This window comes from Colletes gigas, unplaced genomic scaffold, assembly GCF_013123115.1.
Source record: "Colletes gigas isolate AHSC1104 unplaced genomic scaffold, ASM1312311v1 Colletes_gigas_Sc00004, whole genome shotgun sequence".
NCBI lineage: Eukaryota > Metazoa > Arthropoda > Insecta > Hymenoptera > Colletidae > Colletes > Colletes gigas.
The window spans coordinates 4,772,386-4,792,986 of NW_025106633.1; the positions used below are offsets into that span (position 1 = coordinate 4,772,386).

Below are 20,601 nucleotides of genomic sequence, written 5' to 3' on the forward strand. Positions count from 1 at the left end.
TCAAACATTACTCGTTAAACGAAATAATGTAAGTTTTCAACAAATATTTCACTCTTCGATCGATGAATTCAAAGTATTCAAATATTTGAAAAGTGTTCAAATAGTGTTTAACATAAACTTAGAAGTTTTGATTGATGGGCCACGGTACACTAGTCGAATATTACGAATATCCAAACACATAGTCAGTGCTCAAACTATTCAAGAATTCGAATACCACAGCCTTACCACAGACAAAGACAAATGGATGGCTGACAAAGTTGCATTTTTTTGTAGTTTCACGATCGTTAATCCGTTCGATTAGGAGAGATACGCGGCCGTTTAATCGCGTGCTTCGGAAACGCTCGGGTAAAGAAGATATGCAACGCACGACGCCAGACGACTCGTTGGCACACTTTCCTCGTTGGCGCGATTCGATGTTCGATTTTCCTGCGCTCGGGGATCGCGATTACTCGAACACGCTCCCGTCTGGTCCATCGATCCTCGATACACGAGGAACTCGATTTTTAACGTAACGATTTCTATAAATATTCCTTGAGAAACATCAGTAAACATATCTTTACTCGATAGAAGCAAATCTTTACCTAATGCAAGAGTTTTAGAAGAATCTATGATTGTCCTTATCAAGATTAAATATAAGGAGGAAAATTTTACAGTTACATCGAAGTACAATACTCAAAATAATAATACTCGATAGTTCCCATCGTAAAAGACCGACTTCGGTATCAATAAACGCAACACCCGACCTTTACACAACGATTACACATTTTATTCGGCTTGCGCAATAAATAAATGAATAAATACAAAAAGAAGGAATGTTGGATGAGCGTAAAGAATGAAGTAATAAATAAGGCGTTCGAACGTGTACTTTGGTTTCTCCAGCGTCCGTTCAGTCCAGTCTCCGGATCCCGGAAGAGTCTAGAGTTCTAGTTCATCACATGTCCCACGATCACGCGATACGTCGTCACTTTCTGCGTCCGAGTCCGTCGTCCTGTCGTCCCCTCGTCACCGTCGATGCAAGTCACTGTCATTAGTCGTCCTGTCGTGTCTAAACTCTATCGTTAAATGTCTCCACTCGTGTCAAGTTGTTCACCCAGCGAATAGGATCCACGTCGGAGATTAGGAGCATCAGGACAACCGTAGATCGTTGAACAGGTGCGCGTATCCTCTGTAGGGCAGATCTTGGTCCACCTCGCCGGGTGACCTCTTCTTGCGGTAGTGATGGTGGCCGACGTCCTGAGCGTAGACCACGTGGTGGCCGCCGCCGCCGCTGTCATGGCCGCTCGTCAGCTTCTTCACGGCCACGATCAGCGACAGCATCAGCGCCATCGCCGACACCATCAGAGCCTTCATCGCCAGCAGACCCAAAGCCCCGAATCCCATCGCCGCCATCATTTTTCCTGGGTACCAGAGAACGGGAGGGGGTAAGTACAACGATATTTCAGAAAACCTGTTTCTCAGTTTTGCGGAAAATATTCAGAGGACCCAGTCAACAACTCCTCCAGAGATACTAAAATCTTATTCTCTTCAGGATTACAGCCAATAAAATTATTCTTTCTCACCCATCATCATCGCCATAATGAGGTATCCTCCGCCGCCGCCCTTCTTGCCGCCACCGCCACCGCCTCCGCCTCCCAGACCGCCATAACCACCACCGCCGCCTGCCCTAGCTGAAAACAGAACAGACGCACCGAGTTACACGATGACGATCCCGCGCCCTGATCCTAACCAACCCCCTGGAATCCTCTAGCCAACCTTGATCAGCCGGCAAACTCTCCTGCAGGGCAGTCTCGATGTTCTGCGGCAGAAGGCTGGGCAGCTTGATTCTCAGCTCCCGTCCCTCCAAGAACTGCACCAACGAGCCCATGCTCCCGAATCCCTTCATGAGCTTGCCCTTCCTGGTGGGCCCGCCGCCAGGCACCTCCACCAGGCTGACGCCGTCGAAGATCTCGATGTTCGGCTCCTTGTTGGACTTCTCCAACAGCTGGTGCATGATCTTCCTGACGATCCTCACCCCGTAGCAAGACACGGACGCGTTGTTCGCGTCGGTGGCCGAGCAACCGTTGGAGATTCCGTTCCACGCGTCCTTGGCGTCGTCGCCATCAGCGGCGAGGACCCGCCGGACGCCGGACATCGCACAGACGATCACCAGACAAACGGCCAACGAACGTCGTGACCCCAGACTGGGGTTGCTCGCGAACCAATCCATCTCGAGTCCCGAATTATCTGACGTGCAACGTGCGACACAACAACGCGAACCTCGATCAGAACGATGGACGACACGCGACGCAAAACACAAAGCCAAACCCGTGTACTGATCCTGCGGAACCTACGGCGGAGGTCCGAGTGGTGCATCGCGACTGGCATCAAATCTCATTTATATAGTTGCACGCGGTGATTGTACCACGAAAAAAGCAACGAGAGCATCGGGGCAGCAGAGCAACCAAGGCATTCTCCGTTCCCGGCGTGTGCATTAGCCTGCAATTTTTCGTCCGCTCGGACGATCCTCTCGCGATTCCTTTAATTCTTGTTTTCGAGGCGTTTCAGAGCGTTACGCCGCGGTTGGCTGCGAGGCCGAGCGAGCGGCCGTCTGCGTCTCGCACGCGGACGACGCCTCGCGCGATCCCGTCCCCCTTCGACCATCGACGATTTTCCCTGGTATCCCCTGTAGCATCTCTCGCCGGTTATTCTAGATCACTGGATATCAACGCGCCTCTTGATACTGTTCCGCCCGTCCCGGCTTCCTTTCCCTCTTTCCGCGCTTTAGTGGAGCGGAAGAGAACGTGGCCGATTTCGAATCGTCTGCGCACCTCCCGCGCGCCTTTCCGCGCCCAATTAGCCAGGATCGCCGTTTTCCCTGCGGTTTTTTGACTTTTTGAGAGAGCTGACTGCTCGCACGGGGTGCACTAATACGCGGAGCCTACTTCGATCGCGGATTTCAAATGGAGAGGCCGTGGAAATTCGAAACGCCTTGTTTGGTAAACTGGAGTCGATGGCTTCCTCTTGGGAATCGAAGAGAATCACTCAAGAAAGATGAAATGTCGTTGTTAATACTTTATGATTCCTATATTATGTGTGAATAAAATCTAATCAAAAGAGAACAGCTAGTTAATTCTGATCGATATACTTATTCAAATAGATCTTCAAGGATAAACTAAATGTGGAACCGGACTTGATACTCTTACTTTCCAGAGTTTCACCCAACATCCGTGTTGGCGGGAAGCATGGTCATGGCCCAATAACCGATCTCCGCTTTTCCATGTTCTCTCGTCTATCCGATTCGTGGCAAAAACAACATGGTTTCTTGTGACCCTGTTCACTGGATCTTGCTTCGTGCGTATGCTTTTTACTCCTACGAACGAAGGAAACAGTAAAAAGGAAGAAATTCGTTATCGTAGACGAAGTGAAAGAAAAATCGTGGAAAGCCACGAAGAGTACTCCCAGTGAAAAGTATCGACACACTTTGAAAGATACTATCATAGAATATGAAATAACTTTTAGTAAAAAAATTTGAAATTTCACTCCGTGGAATAGTCTCGAGCCATCGTCAAAAAAAATGTCTTGCACGATATTTTTACGGGAGCGTTTCCGACGAAGCTGTGAAGTTTTCCCGGGTGAAAATGAATCCAAACATGGCCTAGTTCGGGCCGTTTTTAATTTCAGGTAACTCGAATAATTTCTAAAAAACTTTCAACCATGTTCGATTAACCCTCTAACGCACACGTCCGTGACTTATCCATGCACGTCTGGCCGGTAGATGTATGCGACTGGCAGTGATGGATTGCAAGAGGAGGGCCTCTAGCATGGCCAGACGCTCTCTAGACCTCGCGACGCGCGATTTCTGGCTGTGGGGGGTCGTAAAAGATGGCGTTTATGTCACCGGAGCCACCTGATGCGCGAGATCTGTGGCAAAAGATTGTAACAATATACCTTGGGGTATCTAAAAACCACCCTTAAAAATACATTGAGTGAATCGACAACGAATTTCTCCATATATTTGAAAGCTAGAACTTGACGAGTCTAGAATGAAAAGCTTGTATGCTCTCAGATGGTCCCTGAGTTTACTGGGTGGATCTCAAAAAATTTATATTTTGATACAATGTGAGGAGAAAATTAAAAAAAAATCACAGTACGAATATAAATTTATAGTTAAATTTCCCCCTGTTTCCTGTATGCCTCTTTCACCCTTTTCTTCTGTTGTCCAACGGGATGGATGGCAGCAACCCCTTAGCCTGGACGTCCTTGTTCCTCGATCCGGGAACCACAGGTGGGAGGAACGATCGGTCTGGCTCGATCGTTCCCGGCGAGATCGCCAACGGAAACTAGTTCATCTCTTCTCATACCTTTCTCTTCTGTTCCACTTCCCTTTGCATAGTCTTCGATACGGTATATATATACGTAACGTCGGCTGGTAGGTATAACTAGGCCCGATTCGAAACCGTTCGCTCGTTCCTCGGGACGACGCCACGCCACACGGACGATCGTGTATCCTTGAAACCAGATCGACGATCGACACGCGAGAAGAGACACTCGCGTTCGATCCGGGGCCTCCCTCGATCTCCCCTCGTTCTTTTCTGCGATAGCAGGAGGGCTGACGGGAGTTTCGAGGGATTCTCGATATCGAAAACAATCGCAAACGATAGATCGATTGCGTATCTCGACTCGTACCGAGGGACCTCTCTTCTCAGCCATTCTTTCGATCCTTTGAATTAGGAATTAGGAAAATCTGAGGCAAAATAATATTTATTTTTTAAACTAGCTTCGAGTTTTAATATTGCACTTTCTAGATCGATTTATAAATAGATGTACAGATACCAGATTTTTCCTATTCCCAGTTAAAATATCTTCTCTTCTCTATAGAAATTCTCTAATCAGTTTACAAGTCTCTCTCCACTATTGCAGTGATAATTTATGTATTTTATCAGACTAGAATAATTGAAGCTTCTAACTGATTCGCAGTTTATTTCCACGACTGCAAATTCATTTACAGTAGCCATATTGAATCCCACCGAACGAACCGAAATGTTAAAAGACTTCTGATTTCTCTATACCACGAATAGACTAAAATTAAATTTAGTTCACAGTTATTCCACGCTAGTAATCGGATAATCGAGTCAAGGTTTCTCTCGAATACTTCCACGATCATGAATTGATTTATACGCTGTGTTAAACGAATCAAGGTCAGCTTAATACCAAGAGAAGGTTTCTTTAGCTCCTCGTATAAAGACTCGAGCTTCCAATCAACGCACAGTTTCTCTCCAAACTTCCACGATCGCAATTATCCTCGTGGCATTATTTTCTTATCGACGAATAAATTAATGCGAGCCGGCAGCAAGTTTTCTCGTTGCCGGGTAAAAATGGGAGCTTCTAATCGGTCCGCGTTTTCTCTCCGCGCTTCCGTAACCGCGTGGCGAACGTTAGAAGTCCATCATAAAGGTGTTTTCTCCTCTCGATACGCGGGAATGTGTGTCGACTTCGCCGCTCCGAGCGTTCGATCATTCACAGACTCGCTGACACCGTTACCAGAAGCAGACGCGCATCCTCGTGGCCAGTAATACGAGGATTCAATCAATATCCGACACTTTCTCCACTCGCGGTAAATTTCTCCGAATCCTGGCGAAAACGTGCTCTTGAAAAGAAATCGGGTCAACCGGGGTCCCGATCGAGAATCCTCGTTCGACGGTCCCCGTCAAAAACAATATTCGCGCCGCTTGAACGGGAAACGGAACGTCGATTATTTAGAAAAATTGGTTTAAACTCGAAAATACATTGTCGCCGAAAGACAGTGGAAGTAATAAGCGGTCCAAGTTACGTACTCTTGCGGAGAAAAGTAGTATTGGGTCGCGAGTAGTATTGGGTCAGACCTCATAGTCAGACTTCCTTAATACTGTTATTTCTTCTGGTAATACTTTTATCGATTGTTACGTTATTATGTTCTTTTAGAAAGATAGTGAAAAGTATCAAGTACAGTCACATTGTTACTGAAAGATGGAAAACAAAGATACTTGTCTTTGAGTAGTTCTGTTTCCCGCTTTTCCTGAAAGGTAGATTAAACAATTGGCGAAAAAATATTGTCCCTTCTATTATTAGTTCTACTAGCGAACAAACGATGAAACTACTATACTTATATAGGAAATATACCGTACATCACCTACCAACTCTAACACAGTATAGTAGCTGAGTTTCATCGTTTCTCCGCTGGCGGCGCTAGTAATAGGCGACTATATTCTGGTCCATTGTTCGTTATAAGTTCTTAACGAAAAATAGTGACATGAATTAAGATTATACGAAACATTCCATATTATTTAATCATCGCTAAAATATAACTATTTCTAAATTTGATAAAATATCACTGGAATATTACGCTCGTACGAAATATCTAAAATTAAGTAGCGCAACGTTCGTACGTTGCTCGATTTCCATAAAAAAGAGTCAGAAAAATCGTTAAGCAGAGATTAACGCGATACGTGCGCGGAAGAAATAAAGAGCCCGATTCCTTTGTTTCGTTAGAACGGTGTTAGGCTCCCTCTCCGGTGCCGCCCGTAAACAGGTACAAAATGTCTTCCGGTTCGACGGCTTCGTTCGCGAACCGCCGCGGCACGTGTCGATTTTTTTCCGATTTACGAGGATCGCGGTTCGAAAACTGGGTCAACGATCATGGCGACCCCGCTTCCTTCCCGCGCGTACCCGAAACCGAAAGTTGATCTCCCGGAGGAACACCGTCTTTCTCTTAAGGCGTCCCTTATCGGGCCGTCATCTTCTTTCCGATCCTTCCCAATCGAGGCGGAGAAAGCGGTCGGACGAAACGAGGCCGACTTATTTGAATGAAAGATGCCTCGTGCAACGCGAGGTCCTCGGTAGTTTTCCCTTCGATCAACTTTGACGCCTTCGAACGTTATCCACTGTGAAACATTTTTAATTACGAGATCCCGAAAATTTGTTCCTATTTCTTCTTCGTAGAAGGAATTACTCTGATCAATTGCGGATAGTTTCGTATGGGAAGCTCGACTGGTTACCTGTACGATAGAAAGCATTGATGAGGTAACAGAAATACATTAAATTGTAATTTGAGATTAAGATGCTTGGGTGTTCCCTAAGATAAATACAAAATTAATTAGTTTGACTATACGTTGATGCGTCGTTAACAGTGGCGCGCCCTAGCGGGAGGTTCAAGGAAACAGCTATACCCCTACCTCGTATTATAGTTACCTATTCCTTTAACCTCTAAAACTTTTTTACATGTAAATAATAAAAAAAGGCTTGTAATTTTTCTCTTTTCTTTAAAAACACAGTTGAGGAAATAATAAAGTTTTGTAAAATGTATAAAGTATTGTGATCTGCTCCTTTCTCTTCATTTCCTATTGCAGCTACCTCGTTAAACCCCTAACTGTTACTAAAAGCTAGCAAAGAGCATTAAAAACTTACTAAATATTAGATTTTAAGTACTCTAATTTAGGAATATGTACGTCCATGAAATATTCGAAGTTAAATACTCTCCCTCTGTTGGTACACGTGACAATTCTGAACACGAGGGTGTCTGATAGTTTAAGAACCGTAATGGTGGCTCAAACTTTGGAACATTATCGTTAAAAACTTTTGAGCACGATGTTATTTTATAGGGACGATTCGATTTCATAAAATAATTATTGGGAGCAGTCAGAATCGATCTGGATATTTGCCACGTAGAATGACATTCCTAGAGTAGCTCGATGTTACTGTCACACCTGGCCTTCAAGTCCCGCTAAGTTCCGCAAAGCGGATCACGATGCAATGAATACGACACATTCGGCATATTTTTTAGTATGGTATGGCTTGGAATACTTCATCGATCACCCACTTCGCGTTGGCCCCAGTCATTGCGATTTTAGTCGCGCTACGATATCGATATCTAATTTCTATACATTTATTAAATTAAGAGAACGAGGGAAATTTTGTGACAACAGAGAATTTCTTTTTTAATAAAAGACGATGTTGGATACAAAATTATCGGTCATGCTACGAGTGCTGATTGCTAGTGATTGCTAGTGTTTATATCAAAATTCTTGGACTATTACCTATGCTCCAGCAGAAAATTGTTGTTAATGGTAACTATGTAATAGTTTCGTTCCAGCGATTTCGTTCCAGTAAACAGACCAAATCCAAAGATAATGAACGACCTGCGTAATTAATGGCGTAATTATACGGTTTCCATACATATTCATTCGCAGAACTTCTTCAATCAGACACGGTAGTACAACATTTAAATTATTTCCATATTCGAGTGACTAATTGTGCTGACGATTTGGCATCCTTTTTCACAGCGTATCAATTTCAAATCGCTCCACTATTTATTCCGCAATAAGAAAGATTTATCTAAACGATGTCATGCTCGAAAACCGTGTAGCTATCGGACGAGTTTCATCGCAATCTTTCTTTTTTCCATCGGATATAAATACGGCGTGGAATAACTGTAATTAACGACGGATAAAAAATTGCACGTGGCGTGTAATATCGCCGTAACGTAATATTATAGCATCGAAGAGGAAATTATTCACGCACGTCGTAAACAAAAAAGTACCGACACGTGAGCGGACGAATTTTATTTATCGTTAGGTATCTAGAAGTATCGGTGGTTCGAAAATAAATCTTAAAATGTAATATAACGTTTCTTTTATGGACAAATTTTACAGTTACAATAGTAAAAAGAAATATCGGTGAAATTTAACTAATATTTAAATCAGTGAAATGCAACAGAGCAAGGAAAAGGAACTTTTAAAGGAACAACAATTCTCTGCTGAACGGAATGATTCAATTAGAAACCCCAATAATGTCCATCGAAACATAGCGTGCGGATGACCTGTTGGCGAGGAAAGAAATCGGAACGAAATTCGATTCGCTCGCATTTCGCACTGTTTGCGCGGATTCAGGATATACGCGCGTTACAAAAGAAAACAATAAATATTTATTTATACAAAAACAAAAACAACACGTGCGTAACATTATGGTACAGTCTGCTTTTCGCAGAGGAATAAATTAATTATAAATTATGTCGAGACGGAAGTATAGATACAAAATTCTACCCGTTCGTGCGTCCGAGTCATTTTGGTGTCAGTGGGAGCGTCGCGTCAGTCACTCGTCCGTCAACGTGATTCGGTTGCCAAACGAATCGTGAGAATGCAATTCCAGAACACCCGACAGAACCGTTTCACGATTCGTCGCCGGTGGTCGATAAAATGAAAAAAAGAAAATCGACCTTTCTCGAGTCCTCGTTGCGTAATCGAGTTTTGCGAGTCTCACGGTTTTCGGTCCACGGGTCAAAGGTCACGGTAAAACGAAAGATCAGGCTCATGGAGCGAAGAGTGTAGCGTCCGTCGATGGTGGTCAGGTCCGTCGTGAGTGTTTGTCGCGAGTTTCATGGTCAGAGGCGTAATTCGGGCCCGCCTGAGAAGCGAAGAAACGAAGAGAAAGGAAAGGGGCAGAAACGAAGAAGACCAGGAAGACGGGAATCAAATATTAAAACTAACGGCAAGAACGTGCTGGGGATCGGCGGACGAGGGTCTAGCCAGACCCAACAGACTCTGAGGAGCGTCATCGGGTGCCATAAGTCCGGTTTCACTTTGCGTGCGCCGAGTAGGCCAAGTCGTGGGCGTCCGTCTGCCCGGGGATCGGCCCTTGATGGAAGCTCCTCGCCCATCCGCTCGAGTAACTGTCCCCGTGGCCGTGGTCCGAGCTCACCGTGTGACTGGAGCTGTGATGAGGATGGGCGACCACCTCGTACGTGACGTGCTTCTGCTGCGAGAACAGCTTCTTCAAGCCGATTATGCCCGCGAGAAGAAGCGCTATCTTCGACAGTAGCAACGCCTTGCCCACCAGCAGCGCCAGGGCCTTGAACGCCAGCCCCGCTATCAGGCCCATCTTCAGCACCGCCGCCGCGATCAACGGGCCCATGTTGTTGTTCTTCTTCCCACGACCTGGAAGCAAATGCCAGGAATCAGCGTGTTCTCGCTTTCGTCGGGGAAGGTAAAACGCGGTGACTTTCTATGGCTGTAAAGTCTGGCACCCGGTCGGGCGTGACCGAATTGCCAGGTGCAACAACTCCTAACCGGAGTGGGAATAGGTGTCGAGAACTATTGTCTATTTGACCTAACGTCGAGTCAACTGTGTTACTTTGAACTAAGATCTCTGGACTCGATTGGGGATGAAGGTTAAGATTGAGGATGAAATGGGTCTGGAAGATTGTAAGATGTTCCGAGCCTATGTGTCAAGTTATTTGGTACAATCTAATGACCTAATCTCGTAAAACTAGAAGATCGTGTTAAAGAATTACCATCTTGGACCGCAGCGTTGTCAGCACGCTCGATCGACAAGCTGAGATTCAGTGATCCGTTCTCATCCTCGGAGGCAGACACGACGACGTCGTCCTCGGGCAGAATTCTCCATTTGATGCTCCTGGACTTGATGAACGCGTACACCTTGTTCGCGACAAGGTCGAGGACCTCGGACTCGTCGTCTTTGCTCCTGCCAGACTCGAATGTTACGACTTCCTCCGTAGCCTGGCTGGTTTTTCTGATCTCGATGTCGTCCGTCAGCTCGATCGACGCCTTCTTCAGAAACTTGTTCATGTTCGTCACCAGTTTCAGCATCACGCAGCTGCTCAGATGGTTCTGCGAGCAATTCGAGTTCAGCTTACGTAGCAGCTCCTCCTCGTACTTGGCGCGGTCGTTCAACGTCCCTGACTGCTGCTCGAGAACGTTCAGCTTCTCCAGCTTGTCCAGCGGATTGGCCAGGCACATGACCAGGCTTGAGATCGACAGATATACCAGAATTGCCCTCATCGTGTTCCTAACAGACAATCGTACATTTACATCGTCCCTTGTTATTAATGAATGGCTGCATTAACCCTTAACATTGCAAGGGAGGTCTCTCAGGAACCCCAAAACACGGTTTTTCTATTGCATTCTATAACTGTTGGGAGTACTAACATTTTTCTATATTTTATTGCTAACAATTGTTTCCATAATATTATAAGTGAGTCAGGGAATAAAATTTGAATCTGTCAAGAACTCATCAAAATCTCTTGAAGATTTAGCTAGCTCGTGGATTCCCAAAACCCCCAAAACTCAGATAGGGCGTCATATTAGTCGATCAAGAGAAGAAATATTTAATTTAAGAAGTCATATTATTAAAAATTACTATCGTTAAACTGTTTCTCATTCAACATTAGGGATTTTGATAAAATAAAAAATACAAAATTAAGGATGTACTTCTGTCTCTGCAAGCACTCTGACCCAGTCAAGCTTTCTTTCAGTCACGTAATTCTAATAATAGCAATAGACAAATTTGTAAAATAAAGGATGAAAAGTTTCCAAACAGAATGCAAAAGAACCTTATACTGGAACGTGAAATTCGTATTTCAAAATGTCCACCGTGAAAGGATGCAAAGGTGTTCGACGACCCAGGATTTTCGTTATAAAAACCGTCCAGGGTACGCACCTTGATTTCGATCCTGGGATACGTAGAACGGTGGATCGAGGGCACTCTCTTCCTTCCTGGACGGACCTGGACACCACGGGCAGACGTCCCTTCGCGCGTGCGTGACTCGATGCGTGGATCGAGCGTGTCGAGAATTCTGAACCCGGTGTCTCCCCCGGCCACTTTATATACGTAGATCTCGGCGTTGAGTGCGGCAGAAGAGACCCACCACCCCCCAGCGGGATCCACGGGGAGCGGGTGGTGCCCACTTTTGCCTTTGATACGAGCTGGCCGGCTGACTGGTTGCCGGGTACCGGGTGGTGGGACCCGTGATCGACTGCCTCCTTCTACGCGCAGATCTTCGCTCGAACAGAGAACCGACCCGAGGGCTTCCCCTCGTCGCAAAACAGGTTCCCCGAGACACCTTCGAGGACTCCATCGGCGGAGACCTGCGTGCACGGACGGGCTGCAGCCACGCACACCGAGGTTCCTGGACATTGGGCGGGCCGCGACCCACCGCGAGAACCGTGTCACGGATCTAGAGCACGCACGCCGTTTGGACCCAACGATCGCGACGAGCCACGATCCTCGTCGCCTGGAATCGACCCGCAGGAAAACGTTCCTTCGGACGGGGGTTCGACGACACCGTGTCCCGACACGGGAATGGAAAATTGCCGACTTGTATTTAAACGAAGGACCAACAGGCTCACTCCGACAAAATGGCCGTTCGCCAAAGTTGGGCGAATTTTATTCAAGATTACAATTTTAACTTCGTTTGCACTGAAGCTAGATCACGAATTTAAAGAGGGAACGTATAAAAATAAACTTTCTTTGGATCGTATGCGATTTAATTCTGTATTTAAAACATATGCACAGTTCAAAAAGGAATCATCCTCAGAAAATAAGTCCTCAGTTTTGCCCTTATTGAACACTTAACATACAGGGTAGAGTAGTACCCATAAGTAAAACTCGTCCAGCATTTGAGGTTGGGTTTTAACCACAGCATTTCAACCACACCACTTACTCATTGTCACACTTTTCGTTTTTATTTATCCACACGAGAACAGATCGGTACACCTCGACCAACATTTGAGGCTAGGACTTAATAACAGAATTTCATCTACGCTTCGCTACTTGTGCATTTCCATACTTCTTGTTTCCATTCGCGCAGTGAAGACGTTTATTAGTAATAATAGTAATTATCCGTCCGTTTCCGAGGCAGAGCCTGCTACATAAAGTTTGATCGTGTGGACGTCGGGCGCCATTATGCGTTTAATGCCAGAAGGGAGCATTTTTGTATCCGGTTCCCCGGCGGGACGATTAGCGGCAAGTTACGGGGAAACTTGAGAAAAACAACGATCGAGATTCGCGACACGTGCACGGGGCAGATTCCGTGTCGGGTACGCGGATTCAAATCGAGGTGAAAAACACGCTAGAAAGCAACGGGCCGGCGTTATATTACGCTCGTAAAGAAAGTAAATATCGCTGCACAGCGTGCCGTAACAAGGAACAATTACGCCAGGTAGGAACAGCGCTCGTCGGCCACGTATGACGAAGTGTGCCAAGTTCGAGCATGGCCTCCAGTCAGCCTGAGAGCCAGACCCGATTGAACGGAACCGCATTGTCCGATTAAAACACCGCTATGCGGAAGCAATTTCGCTCAATTATCAGCGCAATTCCCTCCGCTCGAAACTAAGATAACCCTTGGGCCCTATATTCCACTAAAAGTAACCAAGAACGAAACTAAAATCTGAAGAAAATCTTACAAAAAAATTAGACGACCAATAAAGTTATTGGTATCTAAATTTTTTTGATGCACAATTATTATAATTTTTAGATTCCTTCCACCATATTATAAACGTACGGTCCACGAAGCCTCGATAAAAATACAGTTACCCACGGAATTTCTCTGATCGATTAAATAAAACCGTGACAAGGTTCAAGGTCTTCGGCGGACTCGCCCGACCAGGTGGAAGTAAAATTACCATAACCGACGAAAGATCAGCCGAGCCGTTTCGAAGCAACCTCGCGGTCTGTGGAACCGTTCCAAAAAGAATCCTGCGGTCTTCCTGTTTTAATCAATGGAACACTTTCCACCGCGGTGCGGTTCGCGCGCGCCTCCGGTCCCAATCGGACGAAAAAGAGAACGTGAACGCAGACCATTTGTTCCGTATACTTGATTCACTTTCGTGGCCACGCAACAGTATCGATTAGAAAAAAGGAACCTTTTTGCAGAACGTTACCGCGGGAAATTTTAAATGCCACACGGCAAATTTTGAGCAATCTACCATAAATCGAGGACGTTGTCCTGTGTAAACATGCGATAAGTCCTCCATCAAACGTCACCTATGCATTACATCCTACGTTCTGCAAAGTTCTTATCAAAAGGTAAAGAAAATAAATTGAAGTGGAGAAATGGTTCTTTGAGTCCCAGCCGTCCGTCATGTACGACGGGGAAACATAGTAGAATTCAATAACAGCCGGGAAAGTAATAAAAGGAATCGCGCTAGAAAGCAGGGGAACATGAGGGAGTCACGTTTCTGTCTGCAAAGATAAGTGTTTCTGCACGAGAAGAGTCGACGTTTCTGAAATTCTTGAGAGGCCATTAAACGACAGCACGACCGCGTCGAGTTGCACTCTTGTCGCAGAGAGGGCGACGAGGAGGACACGGAAGGCGAAGAAAAACAACGACGTCCGCTTTTCATTCTTGAATGGAGGCCTGTTCCCGTCGATGGAGGCTACTTTCGCAACCGGACGAGTAGTCGAACCCATCGGCCACGCGTACCTTCGTGCGTGCAAATCGAAAATCCCGACCGAGGGATCAGCATCCGCAATTTGAATGCTTTTGTTGCGCTCGGCTCGATGGGTGGTCAGCTATGTTGAGGTAGAAAGTGGTAATGGCGATGGAATTTGGAGCGGACTGTAGACCACGAAGAGATGAAACACGTTCCTTCGATCATTCGACTCTTTGTATCGTTTTTCAGGTCGGATAACGATTTGTCTCACACATTTACACCGTGTTACTTGAGTACCACATTTTCACAGTGGATATAAGCCAATATAAGTGTCTTTTGTACTTGGAACTAAACGTACTTCGCTTTACTTGGCTTGCACTTTCTATCAGAGTCACTGAAGAATGACAATTCTTGTGTCCTTGCAAAAATACAAATCTTGTCATCTGTCGTTTTTCTTGACAAATTCCAAATCGTTGGGGCTCTAAGTGCTCGAAAGAATAGGTGTCACCGGAAATCGGTCACCCACGCTGTCTGGCTGGCAAAACAAGCCCAGAGATAGCGATCCTGACGAATCGTTCGATTGGAATTCCACGTAACGGTTCGCTGAGTACCAAAACACCTCCGCGAGACCGTGAGATCGAGCTGGCCACGGCGAATAATCGGTTACCATATACGATTCTGCGTCGGCACACTTTTTCTTGGTTTTTCATTGGCGTTTGTCGAACATCTCGCGCCGCATGTTTCTCGTAGGATCAAGTCCCGCTGAACGTAACGATACGAAGCTTTTAAAAAGCTTGGTTTCCCACCAAGCTTATACTATTAACTTCTGGCATCGTTCTTATTAATTATTGCACATTAATGTACAGATAAAAATAAGACAACAATATATGAGGACTAATATTGGATCAAGAGCACCGTGACTGTTTCTGAAGGGTGCCACTTAAGTTTCAGGTGGCCATCTTGCTTCTCCAAAATAATAATTATATTACACTTGCAGAAAAATCGAATTTTCAAACACCATATCATAGTGATCGGTGTTTTCCATTCTGCGAATATCACCAACAAACAGGACAAACCTGTTCCCGTGGCCGTCGATGAAAATCTTTATCAGCATCTCCATTTATTAGCAGTCCACGAGGACTGTCAACATCCTTCGCACGGATAGCATAAGCGCCTCGATATCTGCACGTTTCCAGTCCTGTAGTTTCACTTTTAACCGGGCTATTAGTACACGGGGACTTTGTCGTTAATCCAATGATTGAAATTAACGACTCGAAATCAAGGCCGCGGAGGAGCGTCATGGGAAACGCAACGGACCGTCCCCTGTGACCCTCTTACCGAATATCGTTTTTGATATTTTTATTTCAATCATAAAGTCTAACAATCTTCTTTACCATACCTTCTGCAACTCTTGTTTCTTTTCTAAATTCGTAAAAATTAAGTGCATGTGAAAATTCAGCCATTTGTATGGGGTCTTTCATACTTTACAGAATTAAGGAACAACTTTCTGAATATTCTTAGGATTTCTACATATTCTTGACCAAAATACGCGTCGTTTGCATTTTGAAACATTAAAATCCTCCAATCCGTTCAGGAGTTATGACGTTTTAAACATACGCATGACATTTCAGGGAAACATTCCTATCCTGATCAGACATTAAACTTTCGGTGAGGAATTTTTTTCTCGAAAGTGCGCAAGATTTCGGGGATATGTCTGTTCACCAAAAATGTTTATAATTGACCCCCGCAACTAAGAATAATTTTTTTAGAACGATTTGAAAATTTTCTTTTTCGCCGAAAAATGTAGGCAGCTACTGAATTTTTTTCTCGAAAATGGGTAGGATTTCGGGGGTATGTCTGTTCACCAAAAATGATTATAATTGACCCCTTCAGCTAGGAATAATTTTTTTAGAACGATTTGAAAATTTTCTTTTTCGCCGAAAAATTTAGGCAGCTACTGAATTTTTTTCTCGAAAGTGGGTAGGATTTCGGGGATATGTCTGTTCACCAAAAATGTTTATAATTGACCCCCGCAACTAAGAATAATTTTTTTAGAACGATTTGAAAATTATTTTTTCGCCGAAAAATTTAGGCACCTAGTCGTATAGCTCATCTATGGCGTCTTCCTTAGCAGCGAGCCCCCTACGTCCAGAAAGGCTGTTTCGCGTCTTGTCAGAGGGATGCAGACTCGTGTCGCGAACTTTCCTGCGACACGGCCGATCGAATCGCGAAACAAGCGCGCTAAAACCCGCCGACACGAACGGTAACGCATCAGGGAAAAAAATGAGGGAACAAGGTTACCGGGAGAAAGTTAACGAAACAGGTAGACGTCAACACACTCGAACAACGCGAACCGGCGAACCTCGCCGGTGGCCATTCTGTTTTTTTTTTTCAGATCGATCGCGATCGATCCTCGATCCTCGGCCACCGTACGGTTCCTGATGCTAGACAGCTTCGTTTAAATCAGCGCTTCTCAAACACTTCTGCCTGAACTTGAACGAACAACTTGCAAGACGAACGTCTACAAAGTCTACCGCTTCGAATAAATCTTTGATAGAAGAAAATAGGAGAAGATTAATCGCTATCTCGTTGGCATTCCGGCGCGAATGCGTGTTTAATTTTATCTTATTACCTCCGATCGAGCACCGTTTAATTTTTGCGTAAGCTATTGGAATTCGGTACGGTGATTTTGCACGATAAATTCTCCACGTAGAGACTATGATTTGTCGAGCCACAGGAATTCAAAGAAACAAAATCAATCATTACTGTTAAAGTGGGACACATTATGGTATTTCTTAATTCGCTGTGCGGAGGTATATGTTTTCAACGGGATCCGTGAGTTATGATCGCGCTCGAGCATTCTCTGGTGTCAAACGAAATTTCTATTCCTTGACTGTCGTAAGCTTCGAAGAGGACCAAAATCTAAGGGTTGAGGATGGCTAACAGAGACCCGGTAAATGCAATAATTGTTTCCAATCGATGGTTCTTACTTTCGTTTCAAATCTCGTGGCCTGAGACCACCGTGATCGCGACGGAAGCGCGCGATTTCATTGTGGGATCCCGCGTGCAAAACTGGTTTCGCAAAATCGCCGGTTTTTGCCAGCGGCACGCACTCGACGCAACGAGCCACTGCTTTCCGTGTTTTCTGTGTACCGCCTCGGGGAGGGCAGACCGCTTCCGGTCTTCTGATCGAATGAGGCCACTTGGTCAACAGATCCGTTCCATCCGATTCTCTGGATCGCGAGTGAGAATCGCATCGAACCGGTTGCCCCAGCGTCCACGTTCCTTCCATCCTTCGTACCGGAGAGAAAGAGAGAGAAAACACGAGACGAGATTTTCACGCGCGGTTTGATCGTCGCTTCCAATCGCTTGTCACGCCGCTGTCGCGCGGAGAAAAGAGAAAAAGAATACGTAAACGACGCCGGTGTCTATTCAGACGTCGATCCTCCGTTGGAGCTTGGACGTCGACACCGATTAATATTCCGTTGGCTTCTAGGCGAAAAGGCAATGGAATTCTACTGGGTTAAGTTGCTCAAATACGAAATGAAAATTCGTTTGAAAATGTACCTTCACATATTTCACCCCTTCCAAGCTGAGGCTTCTATATTTGTATCTTGGGGTAGTTACGAATGGAAACATGGCGGTTCGAGAACTCTGGGAATTCGTTAGATTGCTTGAAAAAGATGTATTAATAAAAAGGGCCAAGGTGAACAACCGTGAAGTCGGCTACAAGCCTCGTAGTTAAATATTTTCTTGGCCAATAAATATGCAACTATGAAATAGTTAACATTCCCAGAATGGCTGGTATTAGTTAGCTCAATTTGCTTCGTAATTTCATACCAAACAAATTGGCTAAACACCAAATGTACAATAAGTGTTATTTGTCATCGTTTTTCAGTTATAAAATCGTGGGAAGTTTCACGCGTTCGCGAGATCGGCCAAGTCATCCGCAACCTGATGGAACGGAGACCAATTTCGATGATTTAACATTGCGAAACAACGTAGAGAAAAGTTTGAAAAGTAATTCTGTTAAGAGAAATTTTAGTAAAGGGGAACTTGAACGAGAAATTGATGTTATTGGTAGAGTCATATCTAAGTACGCAGTCTTGCGTCGCGTGTTTTCCTGCTGACATACTATTTTGCGGTGAGCAAAGATGCAAAAACCGGATGCAGGAAAATGATGCAAATGAAAACGGCAGTTCTTAAGCTTTCGTCTGCTTTCCATGTTTCGACGAATAACTGTGGTTTCGTTTGCGAGGTTTGCTTTGCACTTCTTCTTTTAAAATAATTCCCGGAGATTATTAAATATATTCTAAGGCGACTATATTGATTTCAAATTCTTAATTTAACAAATTCAAGGAACCATTTCTCGTAATTGATGTTTACGCTGTTTTTGCTTTAGTAAAATTTACTTAATTTCAGCTTCCAGTTAGTAATCTGAAAGGATCACCGTTGGCCTTTCGACGCGAGCTGTCTTCAAAAGGGAAGAACTGGTAACTAGGTATGCGAGTTCTCGGTTTTCTCTCCATTCCAGCATTGTTGGTGTAATATTTTATTGACAACGACGTAATTTACGTTAACCCGGCGCGATAGAAAAGGAATGGGAGGGCGTGGCGTTCGAGGATAATCGGTTTGCGCGGTCGACGGCCCCATTTCCCGTCACTTCCGGTTGGGAAAATTAATGGGGGACTGCAGAAACGCGAAGAAACGGGAAACCAGGCGCTCGCGGAGGTCAGATATTTCTGGAACTCGTCGCGGGATCGCTTTCGGACCAATTATGCGCATAATAGGAGACTCTGAGTGCCATTAAATGGCACAACTGATGGAAAATATATGAATAATAAAAAGTAGGCATTGATTTTGCTTCTCAGAAATTTTTAATTAGTAGAAAGTTAATTTCATCTGATCAAAGTTTTAAAATTTAAGGAAATGTTTGAAACTGGAAATTCCACTTTTCAAATCCCCCGTTAAGAAAACGAGAACTAATCGCGTGTCTTTGAGAAATTAACTTTCCACAACATGACAGCAAAATACTTTCGGTATAAACAAGTGAAGCGTAATGTAGAAAAGAAGCAAAGCAGAAATTAGGGACATCGGTGGAGAATTCGATTTTGTTTTATTGGTTAATAACTCTGTATAAGGAAATTCACCTAAAGTGGAATTCAGAAGCATGGGTTTTTTCTTATTTAATTAGTTACTAATTATTGTGCACAATTCCATCCAGTGGTGTTTGCACAAAGGGTAGACAAAGTCTGTAAATTAATTTCTACATCCATCCTAGCTAAGAAGACTATTATTGTTAACTTATATCGTCACAAATGTTCCACCTGTCAAGAAATTAAAATTATCACTGTTATCTTTCCAGGTAGACGACGCAAATTGTTGGATGAAATGCACCAATTGCTTGGATTTATTGACAGTAGTTGCTAAAATATTTTACATAAAAATGTTTAAATAACCTAGACAATAAATAATCCTCACGCGCGCAGAAGTAAACTGTACTTTTTAACAGTTTTATAAGTAACTACATACACGATTAAGTAATATATACAACCTAACAGCGTCTTCGACAGTTTACGTATCGGAACATGGCTATTATTTATACATATCACCTAATTCTTAGATAACACACCGTTCAAAAATGGCAGCGTACGTAACCACGCAATCTTTCAGACGTTTGAGTGATAATTTCACCACGATCGAGTGAAATATGAGAGAGCATACTAAAACATACGAATAGAGACAATTCGAGAGGTTTCTCGGCCCTCGACGTAGCTCTTGAGTGAATCACAAGTATGAACAATTTTGTACATTCGATTTCAACGACACACCACACAACTTACGACTAAAATGTGATTACTAGAATAAACAGTAGAAATATTGACACATCCAAGACCAATCTACTCTAATATCTGGTAACAGAAGCAAAGACCTCGAAAATAGCAACAAATCTCCTGTCTAGTATAGCAACACAATTTCCATAATACTATCAGGTTCTCCACGCCCAACAGAACCAATTAAAACAACATTAAATGCAATATTCTTTTACGTATTTGAACAACTCTAGATTTTGAGAACTTTTATACATGTGAACAACACGATTATAAATTTATTGACAATTATTTGGAACAGAGTTGCTTAAATGCATCAAAATTCTATTTCTCTTTCTAACAACGCAGTTCCAAATTAATCGATAATTATTTAAAATTGTGTTATTCAAATATACCAAAGTTCCATGTATTGTTTTGATAACACAACTCTAAATATGTTGATAATTTTATAGAATTCAATTACTCGATTTCGCCCAAAGAGTATTTTTTTTACTTTGACGTTGTTCCCATCTAAAAACGAAAAAAGACATTTTCTATGTCGTGGAACCAATTAAAAATTTAAACGATCTTTCGATTATGGAGCATCC

General features: G+C 44.0%; 2 protein-coding genes across 2 annotated transcripts; both read right to left on the minus strand.

Moving 5' to 3' along the window:
* Positions 1–1,125: 1,125 nt before the first annotated feature.
* Positions 1,126–2,206, minus strand: LOC122405144. The gene is made up of 3 exons (XM_043409680.1): positions 1,753–2,206; positions 1,560–1,667; positions 1,126–1,397 (listed from the first exon to the last, which is right to left on the minus strand). Exons 1-3 carry the CDS (start codon positions 2,204–2,206, stop codon positions 1,126–1,128), a joined length of 834 nt encoding a protein of 277 aa, XP_043265615.1.
* A 7,382-nt stretch (positions 2,207–9,588) lies between these two features.
* LOC122405449 lies at positions 9,589–10,811 on the minus strand. The gene is made up of 2 exons (XM_043410201.1): positions 10,304–10,811; positions 9,589–9,947 (listed from the first exon to the last, which is right to left on the minus strand). Exons 1-2 carry the CDS (start codon positions 10,809–10,811, stop codon positions 9,589–9,591), a joined length of 867 nt encoding a protein of 288 aa, XP_043266136.1.
* Between the last annotated feature and the right edge of the window lie 9,790 nt (positions 10,812–20,601).